At 42.7% G+C, this 25,288-nt stretch overlaps 1 protein-coding gene across 1 annotated transcript in view; it reads right to left on the reverse strand.

Annotated features, from left to right (window-relative positions):
• The window catches only part of LOC103385330 (synaptotagmin-2-like), a 50,284-nt gene that overhangs the window by 6,458 nt on the left and 18,538 nt on the right, over nucleotides 1-25,288 (reverse strand). Inside the window, exons 3-5 of the mRNA XM_017035929.2 lie at nucleotides 20,155-20,224; nucleotides 1,739-1,960; nucleotides 1,229-1,395 (exon numbers count right to left, since the gene is read on the reverse strand). Coding sequence (XP_016891418.1) covers nucleotides 1,229-1,395; nucleotides 1,739-1,940 — 369 coding nt within the window. The 5' untranslated portion in view covers nucleotides 1,941-1,960; nucleotides 20,155-20,224. The remainder of the gene's footprint in view (nucleotides 1-1,228; nucleotides 1,396-1,738; nucleotides 1,961-20,154; nucleotides 20,225-25,288) is intronic.

Genomic DNA, 25,288 nt, shown 5'->3' on the forward strand with positions numbered 1-25,288 from the left:
CAGAGAGGGGTGCCGCGTGACATCAGACCTACCGTAGGCAGAGAAGTCCACCACAGTCAAGATACACGGAGCACACATAAGACACAAAGCAGGAAGGAGGAGAGCAGAGACAAAGGAAGAGATTGAACTCACAGCAGACACCAAAGAGGGGTAATCACAGCAAATGCGGTCAGCAGTTGGGAGGGAGGAAAATGACAGACGGCGAGGCCTCCCCACTGACGGGATTACCGTGTCAGTTAACAGAACTATTTTGCCAATCCATCAATCAGAGGTCAAAACAACGTCGAGGTGTTTTGACTAATTATGTTTAATCTTTAAAGACATGGCCTTGGCAGGAAGTACTGTAGGTGTTTGTATACGACAGGGCATTAACGACTTTTTCCGATTTTTTTCACGTCGACTTATCTGACAGTAAAGTACGGAGTAATGGAGTTTTATTCTAATCAGTTTCCAGTGAGATGTTTAGATCTCAAGTCACTTTTTTACTCTTGGCTTTGTGACAGTTTCATCCTCCAGGATGGACTCGCCGAGATCAAGTGCTCATGTAGCCGCTCCAGCATTAAATAAGTAGAATTCCATCGAACTTTCACTTTGATGTTTTTTGGTTTGATGCAAATTAGGGACTGATTTTCCTTCAACGATGAACGGCTTGATGTGTTTGTAAATTTTCCATCCGCACTGAATAACGTTAACGCCCATTTTACAGAGTTACTCAGACAATTTGCTAAGTCGATGATAAATTATCGGCGTAAGCCAATCAGAGGTAGAGAGTGAGTTGGCACACATGCGGATGAAAAAAACACGCCAAAGTTAATGCCCTAGCATACTGTACGAACTCTGTCATTTTCCAACCACATCCCAAAGCACAAGTGAAACAGCAACAATTACATTCATGACAAATACAATAAATAATAAAACAGAAGAAAGAAAAATCATTAAGAATGTAATTTAGACCTGTGGAGAATAGACTTGACTGGGTTACAACGCCATCACAATGTACAACAGTCTGCGGTGTTCGTACGTAATCTGATAAATTTACCAAATTATCACATGATGTTGCTCCAAAATACTGCCTGATAAAATCATGCATATTCTCTTTCAGGTCTGATTAAAAATAAATTACAAATAAAAACAACTACACCGTAATCCCACACAGTGTCTCCAAAAAATTACACCGTAATCCCACACAGTGTCTCCATGTACCGGACTCATGTGACCTGCGGAGAACACATACCTCTCCACCCTTCAGGTTCTTCATTCCCATATCACCCTTTCCCTTCTTGCCCTTCTTGTTCTTCTTCTTCTTGCAGCAGCATTTCTTGACGATGCAGAAGCAGCACGTTAGGATGAGCACGGCGGCGACCACGGCGATGGCGATGATGGCCCAGGATGGCACTGGAGGGGGGGAAAGTCAGATCAATGGATCGTTGACACGAGCACGGAACACGCAAAAGTCTTGACATTTGACCAGATGATCATTCAGTCGAGCCCCTGTCATGTCCCAGGTACAAATATATTTAGTAGGCGAGGTGCTAGGTTAGCAATTAGATTGGGTGAAAATTAGATTTCTCTACCATTAGGAAGGGCAGCCACTGATCGATATTGAATAAAGACATTAGTGGGCTACCGATGCCTGCAGCGAAAAGAGAAAATCTAATTCCAAAATCATTGCTCGGGACAGACATCAATCTCGGTCATTTGACGGGAGGAGGCTGCGGTTTCTCCGGCTGACACTCACGTGGGATCTTGTCGATTTCATTCAGGAACTTGTTCTTGATCTCGTCGAAGGCATCGTTCTTGTTGACGGCTTCGGTGGAGTTGGTGTTTTCATTCGCTACCAACGCCACGGGGGCCGGAGTCACAGTCAACGCGCTGGCCCCTGTGGGCTTTGCGGCGACCATCGGTGTCGTCTGATGCCGGAACAAGTTGAACTTCGTCATTTAGGCTGCACACGCGGTCCCTGCGGAAGCAGAAGAGAACGTCGTCTGATGAATATGTTTCAGCAGTAAAATAATACATTTTCACAGACTATTATTAATATTTTTAATAATTTATCTCCTAAAGAAGTGGCCTTAAAGGTGGAAAATTATACAACTTGATTTGTTTTTTCCACCCAGGAGAACAGAGAACAAGTAAACAGTGCAACTGTTCTGACTCATGGTGCAACGTTGATAACAAATCCTCAAGCGTTACTTTAAATGGAGCATATTTGTCCTTGGTTCAGATTGTGGTGGTAACAGAAAAAAACAGACATTTGCATAAAGCAGATAAAAGATGTTTATGTTATTTTTAACGTGAAAAACCTCAGAAAAAAAAATACCCGTAGGTTCATTTAGAACAGTCAAGTAAAAATAAAATGTTCTCGTGTTCTGACTCATGACTCATTGTTCTAACAAACAGCATCACATTACTGGGGGATATTATACAACACTGTTATCTTCAAGCTAACTCACTGCTACAGTGTATATGTATGCATTATAGATGTGTTTTATATATAAGAGAAGCCATGTGAGCGGATGAAAAGAGGAGGGGCCCCAACACCGAGCCTTGAGGAACCCCTACGCCAAGGCGGTATGATGCAGATGTGTGGTCTAGCCAGGACTGACCAGTGAGGTAAGATTCAAACCAGGAGTGTGCACTGTCAGTAATGTCCATGTCTGAGAGGTGACTGTTTCAGTGCCTGGTTTTGAAGTACCAACAGTACATGTTTATGAGTATTAAAAACTTGAAAAATACCTTTTTCAAGTTTTGTAGATTCAAAAGAGTAAAAATAATGTCCTTAAGGTAGATTCAAAAGAGTAAAAATAATGTCTGAAACGATCATTTCAATGATCGGTGAGGGACCTATAGACAGTCATGGGAGTGATGGGCGTTGAATGTTGAATGACTTGAACATTTAGGCTGCACACAGAAAATACTGTCTGGTGAATATGTGGTTACAGCTCCATTAGTTACCACATAATACATTAAACTTGTTGTAGGCAGATACTGGCAAGTATTAACCAGGGCCTTGTACTGTTCAGATGCACATGATGAAGAGACATTAGATCACCACAGAGATTGAAACAAGCGAAATAAATACAGTTTTGCGATATCATCGACCTGGATCTGAATGGAAAGACGACCCTGCTCTGACCTTTAAATGTAGAACTTTATCTTCCCCAAACACTGGACTACAAGGTTAGGGGCAACACTAAAGGTAAAGAAGATAAACTTAAAAATTGTCTGCAAGAACAAATGACAATGGACCTGTGACCTTCTTGACCTCCACCCTCAGGGACGGGGATGGTAGCTGACGACACTGTGTCTCTAACATTTTTCACAGGTGGACGAGGTCAATAAACAATGAATCGACGAAGGCATCAACAAGAAACAATGATCAGTTCATCACGTTTGCTTTGCTTTCAGCTGGACATTTGTACGACGCCGAGCCAACGCCATCTGTCTGTGATTGGTGTTTCAGCACTTGAGCAGAGAAAACAAACAACTACAAGTCATTCTCCTGCGAGTGGCTGCACGGACCAAAACAAATGCTCAGTCACAGCTCTTATCGTTCTCAGAATTCACAGTGTAACAAGTGGAGCCTGCCAACAGAGCGATGAGTGATTGGGAAAGTGTGAGAAAGCCAAAAAGGATGACAAGCACAACAATAGGAGACTCAGGCTTGGTTAGTTAAAAAAAAAAAAAGTGGAATTCCCTGTTTTTTAAATGCCAATTCTCCGAGTTGGTATTGTCTCTTTTTATCTGCATACAGACGCAAATAAAAGCTGAGCTGAGTTGAAGGGAACAGAAAACTGACTTTGACAGGATTATGGTACATATTTGTCTGCCTTCTTTTTTTGAAGTGCTTTTTTTTTTAATAATTATTTTAGTTTTATAATCTACCAAAATGTGGTTACGAGCCATAATGATCACCTGGTACTTACTGTCACATAAGTGTTAGTTATAATAGCCCCCGCCCCAACCCTAACCCAGGCATGGGCAAACTACGGCCCGGGGGCCGGATGTGGCCCGTTTGGATTTTTTAATCCGGCCCACCAAACATGTCCATATTATGTTATTCATTTCTATTATGGTTATACTTCTTTTCCCTGCAATGCCCACATTTCTCCAATAGATGGCGTAGAAAAGGCTTAAAGCGTTTTTGAATTTTAGCCTCGATGACGTTTACATTTTTAGAACCCAAGGTACAGGAAAATCCCGACGGCTGCAAATGTACATGTATTAAATCAGAATTCCAATATATAATGTATGTTCAGTTTATATGAGGAAATATATATTTAATGTTTTCATTATATATGTATCACTTTAGCCCGGTCGTATGAATAGTATCTCCCATTTTCATCCCGTTTGAACTGACGTAGAGAAAAGAAAAAAGAAAAAAACATTAACAACAAAACGTTTTGACTCACGGCCCTGGAATTGTTTTCACTCTAATACACATTTGTATAAAATGCGTGATGAAGCAGCAGCAATCGGAGGCCTCTTCGTCTCCACCGTGTCACAGATCACTGTAGCTGTTCAGCAAATGTTGAGTAAAGTGTCCACATCCATTTGAGGTTTATTGGCATTTCATCCTGTTTGTCCCTCACGTCGGGACAAGACAGACCAATCAAATTAACATTCATGGATATGTGCCCAAGCATTTTATCTCCTCCACTCTGAGGACGACGAGCGAGAGACAGAGACAGAGAGGACACACACTTAGCGCTATTTTATTAGCGTTGACATTACTACTGCTTTTCAACAAGCTCTGAGCACTTAACGCAGACAACTCCAATTCAATTAGCATCAATATTACCTTTTAGGACATTTATTTTGACAGTTAGCCATGGAAATATTTGTGGATGTCAGGACTGACAGGAAAAACAAGAAGCAGCAACATTACCGCTAGATAGATGGCTGGATGCATAGATAGAAATCCCTTTGGGAAATTTAGAATAATAATGATATGCAAAGTAAATTATCTCTATAAAGTATTATAAATCACTTTATAGAGTCCACTGCTGTGCTGAAGAGTCAAGAAAAAGCTAAAAATCTAGGAATGTAGAGATACCGATAACATGATCGGTATCTCCGATAACGGTGCTCGTACTAGTACTTGTACACATGGGAAATACAGCATAAATACTAGTACTGATTTCATGAAATTCAGATGGTCCAGTGTTTAGCCAAAATCAAACACAGCTGGTAACAACTACAACTAATTTTCAGAAGGTTATGAACTTACAGCGCAAAACTACAAAGAACCTCCTGCGCCTTCCTACCACTGGTGCCCTTGAGCAAGTCTTTTCATCTGCTCCCAGAAACCTGCGCGTTGGCTAACCCAACAGTGTACGTTCACCCAGCAGCCTCCAGGTGTGCACGTGTGTAACTGTTTAAAGTGTGAAGCAGCGTGTTTTCATTACTGCGACGTCTGCCGTCCTGCTCAGGAAAACCCGGCCTGGAATAAATCACAGATAAACGCACGGCTCTTATCTCATTCTCATTTCGCACAATAGTCGGTTCTCTGATGATGGTAGCAGATCTGGACTTCCTCTTCCAATCTGAGTCTAAGCTCGTTAATGCATTTGCCGTCCTAATTTCATTTCCCCCCAACACAACTGCTCTGATCTGCAGCACGCAGCCTCCAGACTCTGGGCACAGTCCACCCTTATCAACACACACACAGCTCCCAGTTGGAGAGGAATCAAACACCACGGTTGGTGCAGAGACGAATGTGGTACCGAGAAAAATAAATAAATAGCACAACACCTTCTGAGCCTTAACTATAGACAAATAAAATCACTACTGCTTATTAGCAAATGCCACGTGTCCGGAATTTATACTGTATGTCTGTACTGCTGTCAGTACAGCAGTGGGTTGTACATGAAAAATTGGTCTAAGTCAGTGGTTCCTAATTTAATTTCTTCCACACCCCCCCAGGGGACAGAAATGTTTTAACACCACATTGGAAGCCCCTCACGCCCCCCCCCCCCCCCCCCCCCCCCGCGGGGGGCCCTGCCTGACTATTTGAGAAATACTGGCCTAAGTGAGTTGAGTAAAAGTAATACTGCGTTTGTAACGTTTTATGGTGTCATCACAGAATATATTACAGCAAATCCAATAACTTTGAAGAAGCTAACCCAGAGTTCAGCCTTTTATTTTGAAAATCTGAAAGAAATTATTGATATTTTTTAGGCCCAGCCTTTAAACCCTAGATCATTTAAGAGGGACATGGGTTCAAGTCCCTTAACCACAATGTTGTTCTAATGATGGTGAATTCATTCATCCTAACAATCATTAGAAAAAAAACCAAAAAAACACTTAACTGCACTCCAAGTACAAGTGTGTGTACTTACGTAATTACCCGACACCAGTCAAGCTCTAATTATTGTAATAACCATCACATGTTAACGGGGGACAATGAATCCATGCCTGCTTATCTAACATCAAGAGTCTGCTGGGTCACTGATGGAAAACTGTGACATCATTTCCACTTGAGGGGAATCCCAGCATGCACAGGGAGGCTGTCAACAATGAAGGGGAGTGGGTGTTTTTTATTTATTTATTTATTTTTTTTATTACGAGCTGATTAACACTCAGGTCAGATCTTAACAAAAAAAATAACCTGAGGAGAGTGAGCCGCAGTCATGCAGCTGTTTCCTTACATCACAACAACAAGTGCCCTGACCACAAACTAATTAAAGACAGGAGAGTCCGTCTGGTCCTTACACTTATGTTTGTGTGTATAATTTAGATTTCAAAAAATCAATATGGCTCCTGTAAATGAGGAGAAAACTGTGACCAGTCGAATCACGTGACCACACCTCAGGGTCAAAGAGTCAAGAGCGCCGGGGCAGTAAATTAGCTATTGAATATTAGGGCAGTGTGAAAAGGTTGCTGAATTCAATGACAAACAGCAGCAACGACCGGGCAGTTGTGGAAGGGGCCGCCGCACGTCCACACCCCTTAATGGTAAAAAGCAATCCAGTTAAAGTGACCCCGGTGAAGTCAGTGTGCCTCCGCTGAGGCTCCGACCATCTGTGACTTTATTGGCTATGCGTGGGTGGGCTGGATGGCCTCCAGCTGAACTAGCTGTGCAGCATCATTTCCTTTAAGTCGCACTAATGCGATTGCTGTAGTAAAGAACAATGTGCTCTGTCCAGTAAGTAGGAGAGAGAGATTCGGAATTTGATTATTTTGTCAAAAAGACAGAAAATAAGGCGGAAAAAGCACAAGGATTTACCAACGCTAAATAAACAATAAAATGTAACTATTTAATACAATTTTTTTTAACGTGTGCCTTAAATCTGACAACACTAATGCACACTCCAACCCAATAGGTGGCAGTATTTCACCTTATGTGCACCTGAGGCCATGAAGAAGATACAAGAAGATACTGGCGAATAAGTAAGAGTTTTGTTATCACTACAGTGCTACCATGTTACTAGCAGAGACATCATCGCTAACATTAGCTACCAAAATAGCTAGCCAAAAAGACCAAGACCAAGGAAGTCTCCAAACGTTAAATGGAATAGCTGTATCTTTACTGAACATTTGCACTCAACTGTGAATGTAGTTGACAGATGCTCACTGAAAAACACATTAGCTATGCTAGAGCTAACATTAGCTAGCTAAAATAAGCTAGCCAGCAATGGACCAGGTTACAAAACAATGGATTTAATTATTCTGCTATTTGGTACTAATCTGTGAAGTGGTTAAAAAAGGCGGTGAACAACTAGCTGCCATTTTTAGCTAACTAACATTAGCTACAGAAGAAGCTAACAATAGACCAGATGAAAGGGTTGAAAGTTAAAAAAATATGTGATACAAAGTGATTCATTTGTATTAAGATTAATATTTTTTTTTATCAACACAGTTTTAAATTACTCCCCCTAGCTGGTATAAAGTAGTATAGCGTTCTGTTTTTATCATTCGGTTGCAGACGATGTTATTATCCTGACGTGACACACGGTTCATATGCACATAGTTACATTCATGTGCTCTAATTTGTTGTGTCTTTTTTCTCGTACAGATTGTCTCCTCCAGTTCCTTCAACTGTTTCAGAGATGACTCACGTTCCCTGAGAGGAGATCGTTCCTCAAGGCGTAATTGTTTAAAGGCATCACAAACAACTTAAATCAATGATACAAACATACTTGAAGAAACCGGAGGAGAACGACAGCACCGCTCCCTCTGAGTCACGTCTGACCCCTGACCTGTGTGGACACGATTCTAGATGAGAACGCAGGAACATTTCGAGAACAAGATACGTCGTCTTTTGTTATCAGACGGAGCATCACCGGAGTCAGAAAATGAGCTGGGATGGTGGAATTGTTTCAATTAGACTTAATGTGGTGCATTGCTCCTGAACTATTGCCCCTCTATGGTAATTCCCCCTGCTGAAATGGAGTTGGGGCTCCCGCGGTTTTAACGGCATATTTTGGCCAAGTCTTAATAGGATTACAGGGGGGAAAACTAATGGCTGCGTCGCTGCTTATTTAGCACCGAATGACAAGACAATGTGAAGGTTGGACGGAGCTGAACCGACGGAGATTATATTCAGTTGTACCAGTTCACAGAAATCCCACCATGGTTAATGCTGCAATTCCACAGATGAAACTTTATAAATTACCTTCGATGTCACGCTGAGTGTGTTTCCAAATATCGCACAATGTTGCAGCGACAACGCCGCGCTACATTATTCACTCTCCTCTGTGTTCTTTTACTGATTTTCAGCCAATTTGCATTGCGTTGTCTGGTCGTGCTCTGCGTGTCTCCGGTCCTGGACCTGCGCAAATTGTCAGTGAACCTTTAAAGCTCTGAGAAACTAATTCCAGCAGCTCTTCATTTTTACCCATTTGTGTCCTTAAGATGTAAATCTTGAGCACACATCATTTCAGAGGCACAGATAATAATCTGGGCTGCAGAATACGGGCTTCAGGCTAACGTGTTGATCATCCAAAGCAAATTTACACGTGATGTATGATCAGAGCAGTCCCACATATACAGGCTAGTGCATCATTAGACTCTATCTGTTGTAACAAAGAGACTCACAGTGGCAAGAGAGAGAGAGTGACATCATCTGCAAAGAAAAAAGACAAACTAGTCTATTATAGTCTTAACAGTTGAATTGTGGGAGATGGATTTCAAAATGATCGAAACCGTTTGTTTTTATTATCTGCGAGACAGTCCCAGCAGGCAGTAGGTGATGGTAGGGCAGGGTTCACTAGTCCATCAGAGGGCGATGTGTAGAGACAACCCATTCACACTCACATTCACAGCTCAGCTCAATTTCAAGTGAAACATTCCCCTAATCCTGCATGTCTGGAAGGAAACCAGGAGTATTCAAAGAAAAACCCTCCAACACTTCTGGAATACATAAAGGGTTCGAAGCAGAAAATTGTTGATCTCCCTGCTGTAAGGCAAGAGCAGTGAACCCTCTTCCCACCATGTGGCCCAGCGACTGAGATAAGGATGCCAAAAAAAGGGAGGCTTACACATCATCTCACTGAAGACAATTCGAGAAAGGCCCGTCCCCCCCACAAATCTCATTGTGCTCTGACCCAAAGGCCAGGCTGGAGAGGCTCATTTACAAACCTGCTCATGCAGATAAAAGAATGCTTATTCTCACCTGCAGCTGATTGTGACTCAGCTATTATCAAGAGGGACCCTTGAAAAGGGTTCAGGGACGCAGGGAGGTTTGAATGCCAAGTGAGCAGCTCAAGGATCATTTACAGCCCGGTTGCCATACGTACTCTCTCTCTCTCTCCCCCTCAGCGGAGCCCCCTTTTTCTAGTCCCCTGATAGGACCTTTAATCATTCTGTCACACAGGTAGTGACCCAATCTGTGTGTCAGAGCGCGTAGAGGCAGAGTAATAGAAGGAGAGGCCTCCTGCAGAGACCGCGGAGACTGAAGAGTTTGTGGTTTGTGGAGCTTACAGTGAGTTCGAAAAATAAACCAAACAGGAATGCATTTGTTGTTGTGGCTTTTAAGGATTAGTTTGAAATTTTTAGCCAATGCATCCCACAGAGATAAAGGCTAATCCCACGACTGTCCATAATTCAGTCAGAACAGCTGCTGGTTACCGTAGCTTTGAAGTCGATAAGTCCATAACAAGAAAAATATATTATTATACAAAAATACATCCTACTGGTTCCAGCACAATAAAAACATTTTCAGTAGCCGTCTGTACCTGTGACACCAGGAAGAAACACAATGAGTGTTATATAACTGTAACAGAGGTTTTTACAGTGTGAGGCGCATCTCTCCATGGGGGGCGCCAGAGCCTCCGGGGGACGGAATCTAAACTACATTTACATTTCATTCATTCAATAACAAGTGCTCCTGCTCGTGATGTCTCTAAACACACAAGAAATACACTGTCATATTATGTTATTATGGCCCTCTGGTGGCCTTTAAGCATGAGCGTTTCTATTATTATACCCTTCTGTATGTCTTCAGAGATACAGTAGCCTTAGCGAGAAAAACACGGCCGGTCTTTTTCAGAACTTCCCAGTGTTCACTAATTAAAATGCGTCCTCCAGATTCTACAGTCTTTATCAGAGCTGCAGTGTATTCATTCTCAGAGACCTGGAGACTAAATTATCAGTTTCATACAAAGGCTGAAGACACACAGGTCGGAAGAACACACCCACGTAGGAGTGTGTTCTGTGTTTATGCAAGAAAGAAAGTGATAATTAGTGAACTTCACGAGTGCTACTATCTGGATGGAGCACTCGCGAAGGACTCCCTGATTCACGGCCTGTGTGTTCACATCTGCCGTGTGACAAGATGATAACAAAACATACATTTTGCCCTTGAGGCCCTTGACCTTTTTAATTATATAAATACTTTAGTTTTTGTTTAAGAATAAGGAATAAAAGCATTTGTACCAGATACTACTTTTACTAAAATATGTTTTTATATATATATATATACGTATATTGGAAATTCAACATTCATGTCAGGTCATATGAGTTAGACCCCTGCTCTGAAGACTGAATTACCTAATATTTATGCTAGCATACGACATGCTAGCCTGTAAGGGGAGTAGGGTGACCAGATGTAGAGATTTTTGCAGTAAAAGTTCAATTCTTTGTGGTTTTGTTCGAGGCTTATTGTGAAAATATACAAACACTGTTACTGACAACTGGAGGCCGACGGACACGTCTGTCCTGGACTGAAACTGATGGACAACTGGAGACCGACGGACACGTCTGTCCTGGACTGAACGTGAAGGTGGACAATGGTTATACAGAGCTGAGACAGAGTTACTGCTGAAAGACATCTTTGGACAGACCGCACTAACAACGCAGGCCAATTTGTCCTGATGACACAGGCGACACTTTGCAGCTGAGCTTGTGATTCCTGTGTCTGCACGACTTGTTTTATGACATTTGTGAATAAAAATGATTTTCTCAGAATCCTGAAATCCCTGTGTGCAAGAGGTTTAACTCTCTAGTAAAATAATCACGTTCTGCTTTTGCCTAAATCCAAATTTTCACTGAGCCGCGATAGACGAACGTTTGCAGGAATATGATGCAACCGCGTGATGAAACCCCGCAAAAAATCGCTTCTCTTCCCCTGTTGTCGGTCTGACGCCTGTGCCCATCAATAATCCTTCACCCAGGGAAATTTTAAACAGTGAGCAATGACGAATCTGCCAGAAAATCCGCCAACAATGATTGCCATCATTATCTCCCTCTAAAGATGTGCGAGCGGAGAAAGTGCCCCGTCAGCACCGCAGGACGCCGTGGGCACCACTTACAGAGCGTTTACCAACGAGGCTCTCTGCCGTCGACTGCCAGCCTCGCACCATCACTTGGATTAACGCCAGGATCGTGACGGCTCAGGCCTCACCTGAAGCTGACAGCGGCGCAGCCAACACAAAGATAGCTCTGCTGACTCATCCTGAACATCCACCAGCGCTCTGTCACTTTCAACATACTTCTGCTTGTGTAATACCTTCCATTACGAGCAGGGAGCAAATTTTTCTGCCTAACGACGACACAGGAAAAAAAACAAGGTCAGGCCGTGCGCGTGAGGGCACACACACACGCACACTTTGCACAGCCAGACAATTAAAGGAGGCGTCTTCTCCATCTCCTCTTCGTTGACACTCTCCAGCAGCAGGAACACCGGCCGCTCTCATTGGAGGGAGCCGCAGGAGAAGGAGTGGAGGCTGGTGAACTTCAAAGCCTCCTCTCTGGTTATGTATGAGAAACTCACCGAGTATTTCTCGGCGTGTGAGCCACAGGGAGTGGCAGCCTGAGGAAGAGGCTTAATGAGGCTGTCTGAGCGCTTCAAAAAGGAGACCTTCGGAGCATGCTCAGTAGCAGACGTCCTCCTGGATTTTCATGTACCATCGAAGGAAGCGTGCGTTTACGTCCACTATGTGCTCAGCTGTATTTACACAACTCACTGTGATCCACTAACATCATCAGCCCTCCTGGTTTGCTCGCCACACTTCTAAAAGCCTGCACGGTCACATGACCTCTCCTGTACAGGCTGTTGGCTGAGGTTAATGAAAACGGCAGAAAGGTCAACACCTGGTTCACGTGTCAAGAGATTTAAATCTTACACCCGTTTATAGTCATTGATTCAGTGTCTTCTCAGAGAAGCCGTGATGTCACACCAGTTTGCTGCGTTTACGGAAGTAAATACATGTCAACATATGTTTATCAATTAAGAAGCCAATCATTGTGAGTCACTGTGATCACGTCGCCATCGCCATGGAGCCTCAGTTTTACCCTCAGACCGCTCTCTTCCTGCCCGCTGTCATGTCGCCACCTCATGGCTAAGGAAGGAGCTAACGCTGTCTGAATGCTGTCTTTGCAGCAGCCCAACCCCCGCTCCGGTACAGAACTGTGATGTCAGCCTGAAATACGACGTGACAGAGGTCACTTTGACAATCATCGGATCACGTCATCCGACCCAGGCCACTTTCATATGTGGCCCCTAAATCAGATATGGAGAAAGTGTTTACTGATACGGACCATATACGGCCCACTTCAGTCTGCAGCCTGGGCCAAAGTGATGACAACTAATGTTTCCTATATTTCGCAGAAATTGGACAACGGATAAATGAAGGTCAACTGGAGGTTATGTGTCTGGACTTCATCATGGACGCATCAGTCTGAAGTTAAATGAACCTGGAGCCATGACGGTGGAGGACGGACCCTGAAAGGTCACAACGGTAGGTTTTTACTTTGGGTCGTGACTTTGTTTTTCCGAGTCGTGCCAATTACAACAGCAAAAAAAATCTCACGTCACCTCACTTGACTCCAAGATTATATTTCACCAGGTGTCAGCAACTCGTCCGCACGCATGAGTAAATGACAAAGATGTTTTTCTAATGCTCTCATTATATACTTGAGTTTACACTTCAAGCCTCCAGTGATGAAAAATTAATGTTCTCTTGTTTTCTTCACTCCAGTTTTTAGTGAGTTTGAACAGGTCAATGTTAGGAATCAAAATGATAAAAAAAAAAACTAGTGAAATATCAACAAACCTTCACTGAGGAAAACCCTAACAGTGTGTTCTGTGTGAGGTGGATTTAAAAATGACATCCATGATCCATGAAAACTGAGGTACAGGTGACTGGACTCAACCCCTGAACTGCAGCAGTCAGCTGGAGGAAGTACAGGTACACAGACGAGTACACAGACGAGTACACAGACGAGTACACAGACGAGTACACACTGTGTCCTCAGTGGTGTTATTTCAGTGAGTCTGCATTACATGTCCCGTGAGGAATTGCAGGAAAAAAGAGCAACCTGCAGCATTTCATAACCCCCCCACCCTTTCCTCCCTCCTCCCCCTTTTTTACTCCTCAGCAAAACTGTCACTGTTTCTATGAATCGATCGGCAAAAACAGTGAACTGTGATTTCTGAATTCCTTATAAATGATCTACAGTGTGATGTGATGTGTTTTTCTTTTCTCGGTGTTTGTATTTTTGGGTTCCATCCCGTCCACTTGGCTCCACCTGGCCGTCTCTGTGTGTTCAGGGAGGCTGCGTGAGATGCTGACAGAGCTAAAGGAGGAAGCGGAGCATCTGTCAACGAGACAGCCTTCTGGACACACTCCAGGAGAAAAAAAAAAAGATGTTCTACACCCAGCAGGCATGCTAAATGAGGCATGATCAATGAGAATAATCCAGATGCTGTGGCTCTGAGCCACTCCTGCCCACAAACTTCACACAACACCATCACGGGCTGCAGCCAAAGTGCAGGAGGACGAGGTTCAACACCTGAACACACGGACACCACAGGAAAAACCATGTGCGACGTAAAGTGACGCTCGGTATAAGTACAGCACACTGAGCCACAGGAAGAGTCATCTGTGTGGCCATAGATAACAAACAAACACAAAAAGTTCAAATGCAGCCTTACCAGCACTGCCGTCAGTATCAGTCCTTCTGTCCACGACAGACCGGAACATTCACAGAGGAGGAAGTGAGGACAAAAGTCACCGACAACATTCAGTCTTTCGTCTCCTGTTAGCACCGACGGCTGCAGTCCTCTCTGCGCTCTCTCCACTGCAGCACTACACACACACACCTACACACACACACACACACATGCTCACTCATTCCCTCTGTCACTACCCCCGCCTCTTTTTTGCCCCCCCCCTCCTCAGTCCCCTCCTCCCCTCCACTATTTTTGTCTGTTCCGCTCAAAGGATACCCCTCCCCATCTTTCTCTTCTCCCTTCCATCACTTTCCCCTCCATCCATCCATCCATCCATCCATCCCCCCCCCCCCCCTGATTTGTGATGCTGCTCACAAGGTGCTGCATGCAGCAATCTCTAACCCCGGTCCGACACGTCAAGGTGGTCCAAACAGTGGTCTGCAGCACCAGACCTGCACCCGCCTCCACCTCCACCTCCACCTCCTCCTCCTCCTCCACCTCCTCGTGTTACTGCGATCACGAGGCGGCAGAGTGCATGAGCAGTAAATAAGTAACAAAAAAAAAAAAAAAAGAAAGACAACATCGGATGAGAGCTCCAGAGGCTGGGACGGAGGGAAGAGGAAGAAGCATGTTGTCTGCTGTGAGCTGACTGCAGCAGGAGGAGGCTGCTGATGCTGAGGATGCTGAGGCTGAGGCTGATGCTGAGGCTGCTGAGGCTGCTGAGGCTGATGCTGATGCTGATGCTGCTGCTGCTGCTGAGGCTGATGCTGATGCTGAGGCTGCTGCTGATGCTGATGCTGATGCTGAGGCTGCTGCTGATGCTGATGCTGATGCTGCTGCTGCTGCTGAGGCTGATGCTGATGCTGAGGCTGCTGCTGATGCTGATGCTGATGCTGCTGCTGCTGCTGAGGCTGATGCTGATGCTGATGCTGATGCTGCTGCTGCTGCTGAGGCTGATGCTGATGCTGAGGCTGCTGCTGATGCTGATGCTGATGCTGCTGCTGCTGCTGAGGCTGATGCTGATGCTGAGGCTGATGCTGAGGCTCCTTCTCTCCTGGCATCTCCATCCATTTATCTGAATTATGTCCTTGTTCTTGCACCACTCCCACTGACATCAGTAGATTTTATCTTTGGGGAAAATGACAGCGCGAACATGTGGCAAATAAATAGAAGTGGAAGCGATGGTTGGGTTTGTTTTTCTCTCTCCTTCTCCTTCTTTCTGTAAAATACAACCTTAAATCCTAACTCCCAGGGCTGGACGTGAGGCGCCATGATGTAAATAATCAGGTTTGGACTAATTACAAATCAAATTATTAACCAGTGCACTCGACTTTCTCATTTTCACGGCGTAAATCTGCACCTTCAATGGCATCAGATGACGCATGCCTTCGTTTAACACCAACCCTGGACCAGACAGTTTGGAGCCCTATGGGGTATTACTGTGTCACCAAGAATTATCATTGTCCCCTAAGTGAATCACTCTCCTCCGCGGCCTGCAATGAGCGCGCAGGGAAATCAATACAATCTCAATCAGTAAAGAGATAGAGTGTGAGAGGGAAGAGCGAGAGAGGGAGGGAAAGATGGATAGATAGAGAGAGAGAGAGAGAGTGAGGGGGGGGGGGCTTCGTGTAGTTTCAAAACATACAATTGAAGAGCCGGGAATTTAATTTGTTCCTGTCTGCTCTCAGACCATTCCTCATCGTGTGGTCATGTATGGATGCTGCTGGTGAATTAGAAGTGATCGATCATTATCTGGAGGTGGAGGCAATCCAGCTGTTACAAGTAGAGCAATGTACGTCTGGTTCAAGTACCGAAGGTGCTAGGCTAACACCTGCATCTGGTTGACAGCAGTATAAAAAAATAAAATTATTTCGCCTTTATTGTTGATACCTGCTTCTAAAGATGTGTTACTGTGAATACGCAGTATTCGAGGTATTTTTAAAGTTCATACGCAGTATTCGAGGTATTTTTAAAGGGAAAGGAAGATTAGAAAATCCCTTAACATTTGCAGAAACATATTATATTTTCATGCAGTGGAAAAGTGGTCAGCGCTTTTGCCTTACAGCAAGGAAATGACCAGGGTCCTCAGATACTAGTTACTTTCCACTGCCAAAAAAATAAAAATGCATTATTAGTATGCTGTCCGATATTAACTTTTTGCCGATATCCAATAGGCCCATAAGGTCGGAACACTTAATTTCTAATTTCGATATCAACCAATACCGATATAGGCCTGGTAGTATTTATTTATCTTTATACAATTAAATGAGCTGCAATGCTGCCATCTAGTGGCTTTCACTTTCACATACAGCGGTTGATCCCCAAAACTATTTTTAGGGTACAGGCATTGCGTTATCGGGTTTTCATTATCGGAGGAAAAAACGATAACGATTCTTACAGATATTACATGATTAAGCTAACATCGGCCGATATTATCGGACATCCCTAATTATTAGGTTATTGTTCACTGTTCACTCATTAGGTTCAAAGAATGAAAAAATGCCACTCAAATAAAACAATCCAATTCGATTCAGCCAATTATAAAATTGTAAAAAATATGAAACAGGAAAAACTAGAAAATGTCACCTTCAAACCGTCACCTCTGACAAATGTTCATCTGCTGTTTCCCAACCAGTCACTGCTGCTACAATAATGAGCAAAGATGTCGCTGCGAAGACACGACCTCAGCACAGACGGCGCGAACAGTGAGATAGCTGAGTGGAAAAATCTTTTCGGGGATCATTAAACACGCAATCATTGAGATTTCTTTACTTCCTGTCGAGGCCTGTGTCTTTGCCGTATGAAAGTAAGAAAAGCAGCGACTTCTCTGCATTTCAATGTGGATCAAAACCCACTTTTCCTGTTCGTGGCACTGAATGATCTCCGTAACCGTATCACAGTGACATTTTGCTCTTTTTTTTTGGTGGCTGCCTCAGCCACAGCCAGTCAACCCTGTCCTTCCTGTCTGTACCACCACACGGTGAGATGTTTCTCTCTTTCTTTCGCTGCCCTGAAACCACTGCACGACTGATTTACAGTTTTAAAGCTAACGGGATATTGATCCGACCAAGATTCATTGGATCCTGGCTCTGGTCATGTGGAGCGTAACCTGCATCTGTCCTCAAAGATATGAGAAGCAGCACCGATGTCCCTTCTCTGGTTTGGTACCGATGACCTATTGACGGATTCCATCTCTGTGAACTCATTAACCAAAAAGTAACAGAACCAACTTTGAAGCCAACTGGCTGCGTCTGCAGAGAGAGACTTTGGATACATATTTCATGAGGCCAATGTTCTGTGGAGACTCATCCATGTTTTAAAGCAGTTCTGTCACTGACAGAGACGGAGGCTGACGACAGCGAGGAGAGATTAAAGTACGTGTTTTCTACAAAAATGGCAGAAACGTTCGTTTATTTCACAAAAACTACAATAATTATGCAATAACAGTTGGTTTAAACCACTGGTTCCCAACCCTTTTCTCTGTGCGTGTGACTCATTTGTCATCACAAATTTCTGGCGAGCCCAGAGACATTTTTTTGTGTGATTGTGTGCTGTTTATAATTCATCATAGTTTTAAAAAATAATAATAATTAGTTGAAAGATATTTTATCAATTACTAGAAACTCCTGGTGACCCCATTTTTCAGGCGATCCCACGTGGGGACGCGACCCCAAGGTTGAAAAACATTGGTGTAAATGGTCATAAAAAAGACACTTAAATATTTATTTTTTTGTAAAAAATCATTACTATTAAAATAATTGCTATGAATTTTATCATAATAAATTGTGTATTAATTTGACTAAGATAATAATAATAAGAATTATCTAGTAATAATAATATCTAACTAATAATAATAATACATTAGTAAGGGTTATCTAGTAATAATAATATCTAACTAGTAATAATAATACATTAGTAAGGATTTTTAGTATTATTAATAATAATAATAATTATATATTCCTGTTCCTGAGGTGACGTGCAGTTAAAGTCCTCATCCCGTGACCTCATGGTCTTTCTTGACCTCTATGCTACTTCCTGTTATCAGGTTGTTCCTGTGGCGCCACAGTAGAGCATGTTTGAAACTGCAGAATCGTTGACTCTAGCGTTGAGTAGCAGATTTCACCGAGTTATTTCAACATCAAATGTATTCAGTGGTTCTGTGTCTGCTCGTTGTTTGTACCTGTCATCTAGGCAGCGACCGATTAAATACAGTGAGTAACCCCGGAACGTGAGCAGCACCACAAACAGGAGCTAAGTTATTTAGCTAGCCATGTAGCCATGCATGTGATAGCAGCCATGAAATACAATCAGTGGCCGCGAGCGTGCTGTGGTTTTATGTCTTCCATCACAGATCCAAACAACCGTCAACAGTGCGGTCGTTCGTTTTCGTTCTGTTTGCGGCGATACCGGTCGGTTTTTATCAAAGCAGATGGTGGCGTTTACTGCCAGAATTACACTGTAGTCCGACTTCCCACGAGAACGACTCGCGCGTTTACGAGTAGCTATCATGTTGTAACAAGATACAGATACAGTTTCTATAAAAAAAATTAAAAAAAACAATCATGCAGCTGTAACGGAAACACGTCGTTTTCATCTTCTCCTCCTTTAAAACAAGGCTCATAAACTTACAGCTGAATTCATTCTAGGAAATAAAATAAAATATTTAAAATATGAAATCATATTTAGTAAAAAATAAATTTTTAAAGGACACGGCTGCTAATAGAGCTGCATATTTCAGCAGCTAATTGTTCAGTCTTATTTCTGGGGGCGTGAATGTTGATTGGTCAGGTAGGAGCTGATCAATTTTAATAGCAGAAGCACTGACGCAGATGGCTGCAGTGACGGAGTGAACACACAGGCAGCCACTGACTGTCCTCCCAGGCGTGGCTGTTGTCCACTGGGGTTTATTACCTTTCTGTACCCCCCCGCTCTTCGCCTCCCCACCTCACACCCCCCCCCACTAGCTTCCACCACTCATGTAAATGACACTGATTAATCAGTGAAGGGCTGGAGTCGAGCGCTGGAGGAGCCAATCTCATGTTCTGTAACTCATGCTTGCTCACGGTGGGCTGCGTTTTCGTCCTCACCACGCCTTCCCTCCCTCACTACACACTGCAGTCAGTCATCTCTCTCCCTCCCTCCCTCACTCCCTCTCTCTCTCCCTCCCTCCCTTCTCTCTCCTCCCTGGCAAATGCAAGGCTTTTCGAAGAACAGATGGGGGAGCAGGGGAAAACCCAGGCCAAAATGTTTCATGCTGACATCTAGTGGAGCCCGGAACATTTGATTACACAATCAATTATATTTGTGCACATACTGTAGAACTGTGTGGTTTTTATTCAACCTGACCTTATGTTCGACGTTTTTGTTGAAGAATTTCAATAATAAAAATATATGTTTTTTTCTGATTATTATAATTCTTTTTTTGGGTCAATTTCAGGTTCTACAATTAGTTAATGGCAACCACGACACCTCAGGACGCGTCCATCCGCAGACAACAGTCTGGCATCTGGGCGGTGTTTTTGTTTTTAGCGCGTCGGGTTTGGAGAGAAGAGGAAAAGATGATGTTTGTGAGAGCAGAGCGGCCGAGGACGGAGGGATGGAACGCTGTGCAGTGATCTGTCTCCGTTTTAAAAGGAGCACAGCAATGATGGTGGACATGTGTGATGAAGTGGACAGTCTCCCTGTCCTCCCCCACACCCTTCGCTCTGCCTCACAGCCCTCACACTACCAGGCCAGGGGAACTGGATTCTGGTACTTACAGCCAAGGAATGTTGAATCTTGGAGAGCGTCTGGGGGCCGTCACAGTGAGAAGATTGTCAGTCAGAAACTCTAGAAGAAGAAAAAACATCATCATCATCAGGGGTCAGAGAGGCTTCAGTCACTCTTCAGAAGAACAACTGTTTCAGTATCGTCGCTCCTTTGGGGGTAAATGACTTCAAACAATAAGTGTTTCCATTAAATACAAAAGGATAAACTGATGCTGAAAACATTTCCACAGTCGTTATCAAGGCAAAATCAGTCTGGAGAAGTTCGCTGAGAGTGAAAGATAGTAAATAGTAAAAAAGTCCAATAATATTGTGAAAAGAGAGAGAGAGAGAGAGAGAGAGATAATCAGTGGAAATCTGACAGCTGTGAGTGCAAGACCGTCCTCTGCCCCTAGGCAGCGTTGCATTAAGAACTGTCATGATTTCATACCAACTGTACATGGGATTCATTAAGGATACAGTTCAGCACGGCAGCCAATGAGGTGCTCCGAGAGTTCAGCATATACAGCAATACTGTGAAATATATATATATATATCTATTATATATTATTTTTATATTGTATATATTATATATATATATTGTTTAATTTATACTGAATAGTTTAGTGTATGATGTATAGTTGCACATATACTTTATATACACTGCATGTTTTATATATTGTATACTGTATATTGGTGACGAGAAATATATGTGTTGTATAGTTTTATATATATATATACACATATATACATATATATTATGGTTAACATGGTTTACACATATATGATACATATATTGTATATACACATTTATGTGATGTATATATGTAAATATATGTGTGTATACATATATACATACATATATAAATATATATATTTGATCTTGTGTGATTGTCATCTCTTTTTTACAAACTACATAAGTCTTGTACTTTCGTGGTACTATTGTACAAGGACATTGTTCTTCTTCTTCTTCTTCTTCTTCATCTTCTTCACATCTTTCTGGCCACAACTATTAGAAGCCTCAGGAAGAATATTGATATTTCTCTGTCCCTTAATAAATAAACAAGTTGACAAATGCCCGGAGCCAAAGTTTGTAACTAGAAAGCCACGGGACAAATTAATTACCCCTGGCATATATCCATTGCATGCGATGGCTCAACACTTATTGAATTAATGAATCCTTGTCATTAGCCACTGCCCACCATAATGGGTCTGTTCAAGAGAAACAGCCATGAATCAACAACAGAAAGTTAACTTTCAAAGTTAGGGCATCGTCAGCCATTAAGAAAAGATCCCAACATCCTGAGGGAATTCTATTGGCTAAACCACAGGGAAGGTCTGGACCAATTAGAGGTGAGCAACATGAAGTGACGATGGAGGAATCTTTAGGATGAAATAATCAGCAGAATAAAGACTTCCTTTGAAGCTTCACATCACAGTACGCTGTGCAACTGACTTCCATATTTGTTAGAACTGATGAAGAGGAGTCGTTAGGCTACGTTTGTGATAAATAACGTGGTTCCTTGGTGCATTAATGTCCCTCTAAAGGTTTTGAGAAAAATACACTTATTTTTCATCATTTTGTTTTTGTTATTCGAGACAAAATGTAACTAAAGAGGAATGTCAAGAATGCTAACATTTCTTAAAACTATTACGACCTAGATAATAAATGAGTGACACTATCCACAGATGTGACGTCAGCCCCGACTGACAGAAGATCGTTCTGTTGTAGATGTTATACCCATACAGGTATTGGTATGATGTGTAGTACTGCAGTAATGTAGTATTTCTTCAGGTGTCACCAGCAAAAAGTGTCCAACACTGGACTGACAATGAAAATATTCTTTCATTTAAATATATATATTTATGCACTGAACTTCACATTTGTGAGGACTGAAGCCAGAGATCAAACAAATATATTTCCCTTCTTTAACACACTACATCCAGATGTAGGTCATGTCTGTGTAGCAAAAAAAAATCCCCAAGAATGATTTTTCTGATCAGAGAAAAAAAACAAAAACTTCTGTTAATTCTGTTCTCTCCATGTTCTTCTCTGGACTTTTGAGAACATTCTAAAAAAAAGAAAGAAAGAAATTCCTCCTCCTATTTCAGGAAAACAATCAATTTCATGACTCACTGCATTTAATTGCTTCATAGTAATTGTATCACAAACGACATCGACAGGGGAAGATAACTGACTTTAATTTGTGCAGCACAGTTAAAAAAAAAAAAAAAAAGAAGTCTGAATTTGTCTGCTCTCACAGGAAACAGATTTCTTTCCTGTGAATCAAGTCAGTGTAAATTTTACACTGAATTTTCAAGCACCGAGGATTTTCAAACAGGCCAGAGCTGAAAAATAAATTCTACCAAAACTGTGACTTTTCTTTCACAGCAAAGACTGAGAGTCACACCTTCAAACCACTGCAGTGCTGGTATCTTTAAGTTTACAATAAATTTTAAAAAAATGATCTGATATTTTATCGACTTTAATTTTTCACACACTCCAACAACAAAAGAATTTTGAACGAAACGACGGCAGATGAAAAAGTAGAACGGACTCCTTTCTTGCAGAATGTGTGACAAAGTGCCAAAGGGAGTTGTTTGCAGCTGGCTGAGGGGTCACAGTGACAGATAGTGGGAGTGGGGGGTTGGAAGGGGGGGGGCTACTGCACTGCAGCATTCCGAAAATATATGTGGCGCTGTCTTTGTTTCAGGTACGCTGAGGTCAAACGACGAAGACTCCAAACAAACACACTCAATCAAAGCCGACGGCCCAGGAATCTCCGTCCTCACCAGATCTCTGATGTTATAGTACAATTACGCAGCGCAATTAAATTCACCCTCATCGGGACAAACACAAGGTCAAACTCTTCTTTAAGAAAAATCTGGAAAGATTATACATTGGCTCATGAACAGCCGCAGCAGGAACCGATGTGAAGATTCTCAGAAACCATCACGTTGCAATGAAAGGAAATTACCTCGTGCACCGTGAGCATAATTGGATCTTTCCCACACCTATTTACGCCCCCGAAGGACCAAACCATGACAAAGAGAAAAAAAAAAAGGACAATTTAATGAAGACTCGAACCTTAGATTTCCATTAAAAGTCAAAGACGCGGCGGAGTCGTACCACCCTGGGCGTCCAGGAGTCAGATCTCCTGCGGTCGGGTTGGAGGTGTTACTTCAGGTGATCGCTGATCTGAGGCCTGTGTTAATGAACAGGCTCTCTTAGGAAGAACACCGATCATCATCATTAGCCCAACGCTAATCAATCAGCTAAGGCTAAGGCTGATCTCCCAGGTCCACAGTAGGAACACGGGGAAACTGCAGAAACCGTTCAAAAGAGAATCCGTTCCTTCAGGATTCGCTGCAGCGTTTATCAGATTCACAACCAAGAAAAAACTTTATTGATCTTCGGGGGGAGATTGTTGAGACGTTGTAGCCATGGTGACTCAGCTGAAGTCGCCCGCCATCGTAATGAAGGCACTGGAGTGGTGAGTATGGAGACGGAGAGGGTGACATAACCCTCCAACGCTGAGATGGCGGAGGAGGAGGAGGGGGTGAACAGTTATGATGATGTCATGAGAAAATTAAACCGTTAGCGTTTAGGTCAAGTCACGATGTTGAACAGAAATAGTCAACCAGCACAGAATGAACCCAGTAGGAGGCAGTAGTGGGCTCCAAAGTCTGCTAGCTACAAAATAAACAAAGTTAGTAGGTTGGTCGTCTACAGAATTGTTTCCCAAAGACTGGGTCGCAACCCTTAGGTGGGTCACAAGAGTTTTCTTTGGGGGGGTCGTCTCGCATCAGCTTTCCTAGGAGTTTAGGAATATTTTCTATTGACTTGGGTCGCGAAGGTTTGGAGTTTAGGAAGGTTTGTGACTTTTAAAATATGGGTCCACAGAAAAAAAAGTTTCGGAAACACTGGTCTGCAGTCTGACAATAAAACCTGAATTACTTTTTTATTCTGGCTTAAAAGACTAATTTATTTATGACTTTTCAACTGTATGTTATGGAAATTTCTGTCAGACTGGAGAAACCTTAAAAGAAAAAGAAGATGATGAATGTAGGAATTTATTTTTATTACTTCTTTAATGTGGACTGAAGTGTCAAATTAGTCAATATGCACGCTGTTCTAAGGTACTATTGTGCGTGTGTGTGTGTGTGTGCAGTAATTTGAGATAAGAAAATGTAAATAAATCTCTTCTGCGTACTCTGCTAAACACGCCCTGCTGCCGTCCTCACGTCACGTGGTCTCTCCCAAACCACATCTGTGTTCTCACCAACAAAATACACTCTCTTTATCTCTTCATCTCCAAATCCACTTTTGATCCAGATTCAGAGACACGAAGACAAGGACAAGTCTCAAGAACCTCTGAGACTCCATGTCGTGTCATGTGACTTTCTATGACTGTCATTACAGTGAGAACAGGTAGAGGCTGTGGAGAGAGTGTGGCTAAAGTAAAGTGAACCATCAAGAGAATTAATGGTGGGGGGACAGTGGGGGGGGTGTGTTAGTCGCTCAGTGCTTGGCAGAGTCTGGGAGACGTGCCTGTGCGAGCGCAGGGACTCTGCGTGCAGAAGGGATCTGGCCCAAATTTAATCCGTCTTTTGTGAATATGGAGGGCTGGAGGAAAAAAAAAAAGGGCTGTGTCGGCTGAAATCCCACTGACAGTGCTGCAATGCAGGGGTTTAACGACGAGGCACGAGGCGGCACGTAGCCTTCAGACGCCACACAATTAACCTGCTGTACACAGGAAGACACACGTGCAGCAGCAGTGCAGATTAACAATTAACACGGTGGTTTAGTTGACACATGCACAGCAGATTCCACAAAAAAAACTCTCATTCCTAAAAACATATGAACTGTTATTCTGTAAAAGGAAATTAAATTAAACATCAAGGAATTATTCCCACAATTAGAAAATATAAAAAATGATTTTAATTTGATCTGCTGTGACCCCCCAGTACTAAAACCGTGCCCCCAATGGTGACCCGCCCCTCACTTTGGAAACCACTGATTTTACCAAAATCGTCATTTTTTTTAATAATACTAAATGAGGCACTGAAACATATGCATTTTGCATATATATATATAGTATATATATATATATATATATATATATATTTTATATCTTTTTTTTTTCAC

This window comes from Cynoglossus semilaevis, chromosome 10 (genome assembly GCF_000523025.1).
Source record: "Cynoglossus semilaevis isolate Cse_v1.0 chromosome 10, Cse_v1.0, whole genome shotgun sequence".
In the NCBI taxonomy this organism is placed as follows: Eukaryota; Metazoa; Chordata; class Actinopteri; order Pleuronectiformes; family Cynoglossidae; genus Cynoglossus; species Cynoglossus semilaevis.